At 44.9% G+C, this 6,723-nt stretch overlaps 1 protein-coding gene across 1 annotated transcript in view; it reads left to right on the plus strand.

Annotated features, from left to right (window-relative positions):
* The window catches only part of TEAD1 (TEA domain transcription factor 1), a 155,560-nt gene that overhangs the window by 47,505 nt on the left and 101,332 nt on the right, over positions 1-6,723 (plus strand). Inside the window, exon 2 of the mRNA XM_014309112.2 lies at positions 5,607-5,860. Coding sequence (XP_014164587.1) covers positions 5,713-5,860 — 148 coding nt within the window. The 5' untranslated portion in view covers positions 5,607-5,712. The remainder of the gene's footprint in view (positions 1-5,606; positions 5,861-6,723) is intronic.

The following is a 6,723-nucleotide window of genomic DNA, read 5'->3' on the forward strand; positions in this document are numbered from 1 at the left end:
TCGGGGGGGGGGCCAGCCACATTTCCCAAAGCTCCCATGGACAGCACCAGCAGAAGGTGGAGCCTTCTCCTGCCCAGCCTGCCCTTCCTTCCCATGCTGGCTGCCTTGACAAGCTGCCCCACAGGTGGCTGCAGCCCCTGCAGCAGTGTCCAGCAGCTGTGCAGGGCAGAGGAGCTCCTCAGGAACTCCCTACAGGAGGAAGCCTGGCTGTGCTTGGATTCCTGCCCTGCAGCTGACAAAGCTGTCTGCTCACTGGGACATCTGGGAAGTCTCTCAGGCAGCTGGATTCCCCCATGCCTAGCCTAGGATGTGCTCCCACTGCAGGCTTCCTTCTTTTGGGGCCTTTTACTGCTCAGTCTCATGGCATCATCTGGTTCATGCCTCTGCCCTGCAGAGTGTGAGCTGCTTCCTGGGAAGTGCTTGTGTCACCTGCTGGGAACAACCTCTGTGCCCCAGCAGTTCCCCAGTGCCCCCAGGAGCTGGTCACTTCTGTTGGGGGTGTCAGAACAATCCCCCAAATGCCCCATCTGTGGTTTCCTTGCTGCAGCTCAAGTTCCTTGCTTCATATCCTGTCCTTGGTAGGAATGGCTAAGAGCTGCTTCTCTGCTTTGCTCTTACCTTTTCCTTATTTGAAAGTGGTTATCTTCTCACATCAGTCTTCTCTAAATTTAAACAAACCCAATTCCTTTCCTGGTAGGTCATGTTTTCTAGATCTGATAACTTTCTTCCTCTGGATCCTCTCCAGAGCTTTGGCGCTCCAGCTGTGGATTTGCACTGCTGAACAAAGCAGAAGGAAAATCCCATGGGCCTGCAAATTTTCAAGCCTTCAGAGAAAATCTGCCGTCTGCAAATTTAGAATCAGTTGGTTTGCATTCATCTGCTCATTGCCATCTTAATGTTTATAAAAAGCTTGTTGGATTCCTCGTTCCATTGTTTTTACATAACTGAGGCTAAGATGAGGTTGTTCATGAACTAAAAATATAATGTAGTCTTAAAAGTGTAATTTACCCCTTCAATACTTGAAATCTCTACCTCAAGAATTAAGATTTTTTTTTCTGAAAGACATTTTTTAGAAGGATAGATCTGGCTGTAAGAATGATTTGGTAGCAATCTGCATCTATTTATAGTGAGAAGATCAGTGTGGATAACAACACTGGTTTTCAGTCTCAGAAACACCTGCACTTGATCCCCTTTAAGCACACACAGTTTAGAAGACTTGGAGACATAATGGGCTTTTTCCTCAGACAGCTCACAGAATCAAGGCGTGTTTTCAGTCATTCTTGTGTTCCTGCTGTAATATCTGCAGAGCATTCATCCTTTTCCAGGCAGAAGTTGTCTGATGGTACACAGAAGGCACCTGCACACTGAAATTCAAGGAAGTAAATTAATCAAACAAACAGAAAACAAATTAACTTTTGGAAGACACTGTAAAATAAGACTCAGCTCTAGTGACTTTTGAAAGAGAGCATTTCCATGTTAGTTCATTGTGCAAATATTGAAGGATATGAGAGTATCAAGGCTGTAGATCTGCACTTCTGCACTTGTTGTACGCTCCTGTGATCTCAGGTGTTGGTCTCTGAGCAGCAGCTTTCTGGGCAAGTCCAGGTTTGCATTGCTCATAAAGTGAAAGGCATAGGAGAATGTTTTGTGTAGGTAAAGAAGCCCATTCCCTTGAGAAGCAGTTGCAGGCTACCATTTGGTTTGAGTTAAACACTTTGGTTTGATGGGCTCTGACAACAGCTAGCCTGATTTCTCTGAGTTTTTAAAGTAATTTTTCAAGTTGCTGCAGTGAGTGAACATAATGACAGTAAGTCATATCTTGTAGCTCACCAAGCTGTCTTGGATGACCTGGCTATAAAACATGTTTATAAAATCCTCTGTTGCCCCTAATGGTTTCTCTGTGACATTGTGCTGTTTGACAGGGGGGGATATATCTCCATCACACAGAGAAAAAGTGTCTTCATGACTGCATGAGGAAAACAGATATATTTAGAACTGACTTAACTGCACAGAGTAGAAAGCAACTGCAAGACAGATGCATTTGGTTTGCAGTTCAAAAAGTTTTATGCACAGGGGAAGAAGCTGTCTTGAAATGTGTAAGGCTGGTGTTAAAAGGAAAACTCTGAAGAGAGACCACCTAAACTGCAGCAGTGTGCTTTAATCTTAGAATGTACAAAAAGGTGAGCCAAAATATTTTGGGTTTGGGTTGCTGTTCGGTTTTTTTGGGTTTTTTTTTTCTTCTCTATTTTTTGTGGGTTTGGGGCTTTTTTTGGGGGTTGGTTTTCTAGGTAGTGTTGATGTGTTTTAATTTTGTCAACAGAAAGTGCAAACAGGGAATTGGATCTCTGAAAGTTAACATGATAAAAAGCAAATACAGATCTCTTCAACTTGATCAGTCATGTGTACAATCTCTGATTTTGGCCAGGGGAGGTGGGGCTAATTGGCCCCAGGAGCTCAGCTCTTCCTCTGCTGAAAGCTGGCATTGCAAGATTTGGAGTTTACTAATATAAAGTAGGCTCACTTTTAAAAGTTTTTTATAATTTTAAATTGGATTGTAAATTGACATTTTTTCATGTGAGATTTAGAGCTCATTAGAAACATGCAAAAAAGCTCATCTGTTGACAGCTTGTATTATTTTTGATAATCGTGTTGAACTCCAGCATAACAGGTCTGAAATTTTTCATCACAGCTGAGTCCTCAGAATTCAAGCTGAGGAGGAGGTGGAATTGCCTTTTGATACATAGAGCTGAGCTGGAAATGATTAACTGAGGTAGCTCATTTTTTTCCTGAAGTAAGAGGGAGCCATTTAGCAGTTGTAATAGAAGGCTTTTTCCTCCTTGGCCCTCTGGCTTGATCTGCAGTGTCAGCATTCACCAAAATGGAAATCGCTCCAAATAACCTTTAATACGAGAGGTTTTCTTCCAGCAGGCTGCTCCACACCCCTATTGCAGAGATGTTCTGCAAGGAACACTTGGTTATCTTACATTTTAGAGGCTGGAATAGTAGCTATGAGTGCCTCAAGATGATATCCAAGTAGGTAAAGAGGAATGGGAAGGGAGATAGCACATAAGTGAAAATTCACCTGTAAACACAACGCAAGATATGACATGACTATCAAGTAACATTAATTACTTTAGAGCCTCACTGTGTTCCTTGTGCATTTTAATTATTATTTCAGCATAATGTAATAACAAGGGCTGGTTTGTGAGATGATAATGGGACTCGAGGCTATGACTGTGGCAGGTTTTGTAAGCAGAGGGTGGTTGAGCTGAGCAGAAGCTGCCCGTGGCTGTGCTGTGCAATGCAAGCCGCAGGCTCGGGGAGGGGAAGGATTTCCTACTGGAGTCACCTTTGGAAAACAGAGCTAGTGATGTGTCCCACCCTCTGCTGTCTTCTGCTGAAATGCTTCTTGTGGTTCGGTCATGTGAGGCCAATAAATCCTCCAAAAGCCATTTTCCCCTGCACTATTGCAATAAAACTGACCCCTCCCCCTAATTATCCCCATCAACATTCAATTACCTCTCATTTACCAAAGATTCCCCTTCTCTGTGAAGGCTTAAGTGGACGTGATTGTTTTTGTCAGTAGTTTCCCAGTATAGCTGTGCTCATGCTTGGGTAAATCTTGCATACAAAATTCAACTCTTCCAGGGGTTGAATCAACCCTTCAGCCTTCTGAGGATTATGAAGGATGGGGTTTCACTATTTTACCAAGGTTTACATCTCCCTTTGTGTGATGACAACTTAAAAATTTTGTGCCCTTTGGATTTCCCGGACAATAAGTGGTGCATTTGGCCAGAGCTCTCACCCAATACACGTGTGTGGTTCCCTGTGAATCCATCTGCTCCCTCATTATCAGCTATTAAAAGGCGTTTGAGACAGTGATTAGCCTGGCTATTAGGGTGGGGAGGCACTAACATTTTCCTAAGCTGTGCTGAAATGTTCCAACCAATGCAAAGTCAAGCAATGCCTCTCTGTAGAGACAGGCAAGCAGGGAAAATCGAGTTCATGGGAGCCCATTTCACACCTGCTGATCCCTCTGAGCTCCGGTTAGAGCCTGGAGAAGTGGAAATACCCCGTGCTTTGGATGTCAAACTGGTCATGTTGGTTTGTGAGAGCCTGCTCCCAGGTTCCCCAGCTGCAGCTCGGTTTTTTTGCAAGACACCTTGGCCTCGGAGGGACCGGACCATCAGGTTTTGGTTATCTCTAGTGATTGGTTGGCTGGTGAGGGCTGCTGTAAATATTTCCCCTTTCAGGCAGTTCTCCAGCCCAAAGGTGTTTAGTCAGAGGTGCCATGGCCTTCCATGTACACCTTCCCCTTCTTCCTCTGTGGGGTAAACGCTGTTCTGCTGCTTTTCACCTGTCCTGAGACCCCAGTGAGAGGCATGGAGGATGGAGGTCTGTGCAAGGCAAAGCCCCTCTCTTCTGCCCTAGCAGAATAAAAATCTTATGGTTCAGGGGTTTTGAGTGTTTAGCCAGGGAACTGGATTTTTAACTGTGTTTGCAGCTCGTGCATGCATGTTTGAACACTCCCATCCATTTAGATCAGTTAGAGTCACCAAACTTCTTCTTTTTTTCACAATAAAACTGCATTATGCCTAGACATGTTGAGCCAAATCTGTTCCTGGTGTTATTTCACTGACTTCCCGAAGAATTACACCAGAGGTGAACGTGGTCTGGTATAGCAGCTTTTTTGCCTGGAGCAAGTCTTTACAGCAGAGTTGTATTTCTCTCAAAAATATAAAAGGAACACTGACAGATCTGCAGCTCTGCTGGTGTGGGCAGGTGCAGCTATATTAAATTATTTCTTATTAAATTGATTCAGCAACTTGAAGCTTGTAATTTTTGTTTTGCTATGGTTCTGTGACAGAGACCTTTTAAATCAGGCAAAGCATATATCTTCTCTTTGTAATTCCTTTCTGTGGTGTTATCATTTTAAAGATTTCTTTTTGTATGTATCTCGGATTCTGATTGTATTATTTATTTGGGTAACATCTGAAAATTAAAGCTTTTTCCAGTTAATTACATTGAGCTGTGGCATCACTGCTATAATTCCATTTAATCACTGACATCCGGATGAAAGTGAACAATAGTTTTTGCTTTTGTTTTTAGGTTCAAATGGTTTTAAGCTCTGGTGGTCACTCTGGCATAAATCAGTGTGCTTCCCTTCCAGCCAGTGGCAGTGTTCTGATTTCCCCCTGGCATAAATCAATGTGCTCCCCTTCCAGCCAGTGTCAGTATTCTGATGTCCCCCTACCTGAGGATCTGGCTTTTTATTTTAAGGGTGCCAGTCTTCAGCCAGATGCAATGTGGCTGGAGAGTTTTCCCCCACTTCGACTACTTGTGAAAATTAATCTGATTCTCTATGCCCTCATGTGATTGCAACAGAAAATGCAGTAGAGTTGCCCTTCTGACAGCCTTATTGCTCCACCTCAGCTCGTTTGAGGTGGAATGGTTATTAATTTTTCACTTTTCCTGCGTGCATCCCGTGCTCGCCTTGCTGCCGTTACTGCTCAGCTGCTGCTCACTTAGCATCAGAAGCAGGCAGGAATGTTTGCCTGGAGTTCCATGCCTTTAATGCCTCTTTGGGTTGGTTGTTTGTGTTGCAGGTTTATTCCCTTGAAGACTCCAGGCTTAGGCTTGGAGACCCCAGCCATCACCATTGAGCCCAGCAGCTGGAGCGGCAGCGAGAGTCCTGCCGAGGACATTGAAAGAATGAGTGATTCTGCAGATAAACCTATTGACAACGATGCAGAAGGTGTCTGGAGCCCTGACATTGAACAGAGCTTTCAGGAGGCTCTAGCTATCTATCCACCATGTGGGAGGAGGAAAATCATCTTATCAGATGAAGGCAAAATGTATGGTAAGTGGTACACATTTAGCCTTTGGAAATAATTGTTCCAACATGAGAACTGTAAAGCCCAGCTTGTTTCTACACAATGTTCCTGGTTCTGATTTTGGTGCTTTTGGAGTAAATTATGAAGAAATCTGTAAAGCTGAGAGAGCTCAGCTGAGCTGGTGCTGTGTTCAGGACTGTCCAAGCCATTTCTTTCTCCACTGGCACTAGGAAAGCAGTGTTGATACAGAATTGTCTTATTAGTTACCTCATATAGTGGTATGGCCTAATGTGAATATTTAAAAGAAGCATTTAATTGTGTCGCTCCTCGGGTACACAAAAAAATCAGGCATTTTTCTCTGTTTTTCACTGAATAGCAAAGACAGGGAAATGGCAAGTGCAGTCTTCGTGGTGATGTGGCAGATTATGCAGTCCTGAACTGCAAAGTGGCAAAGTTGTGTCCAGGAGCCTCCCCTCCCCATGAATGAGGCAAGTTAGGGGTGCTTTTGTGTCTTTTCTCACTGTTTTTCCCCCTTCCCTGCGTGCAAACTGCTCTCAATCAGATGCCAACACTCCGTAAATACGCGCTGCTCCGTGGAGGGATGCTGACCTCTCCGTGTGACAGCTGCTCCGAGCTCTCTCTTGCCTTGTCCATTCTTCGTTTCCATTTTCCAATCTCCTCCTTGGGGCCAGCAGAGCCCTTGCCCGTGTACCCATTCCCAGGGATGGGTGGCCATGCCCAGGGGTGGGTGCAGTGCCCCAAGGATGGGTGGCAGTGCCCCGAGGATGGGTGGCAGTGCCCAGGGGGTGGGTGGCAGTGCCCCGAGGATGGGTGGCAGTGCCCTGAGGATGGGTGGCAGTGCCCTGTGATGCGTGGCCGTGCCCCAAGG

This window comes from Geospiza fortis, unplaced genomic scaffold (assembly GCF_000277835.1).
Source record: "Geospiza fortis unplaced genomic scaffold, GeoFor_1.0 scaffold590, whole genome shotgun sequence".
Taxonomy (NCBI): Eukaryota; Metazoa; Chordata; class Aves; order Passeriformes; family Thraupidae; genus Geospiza; species Geospiza fortis.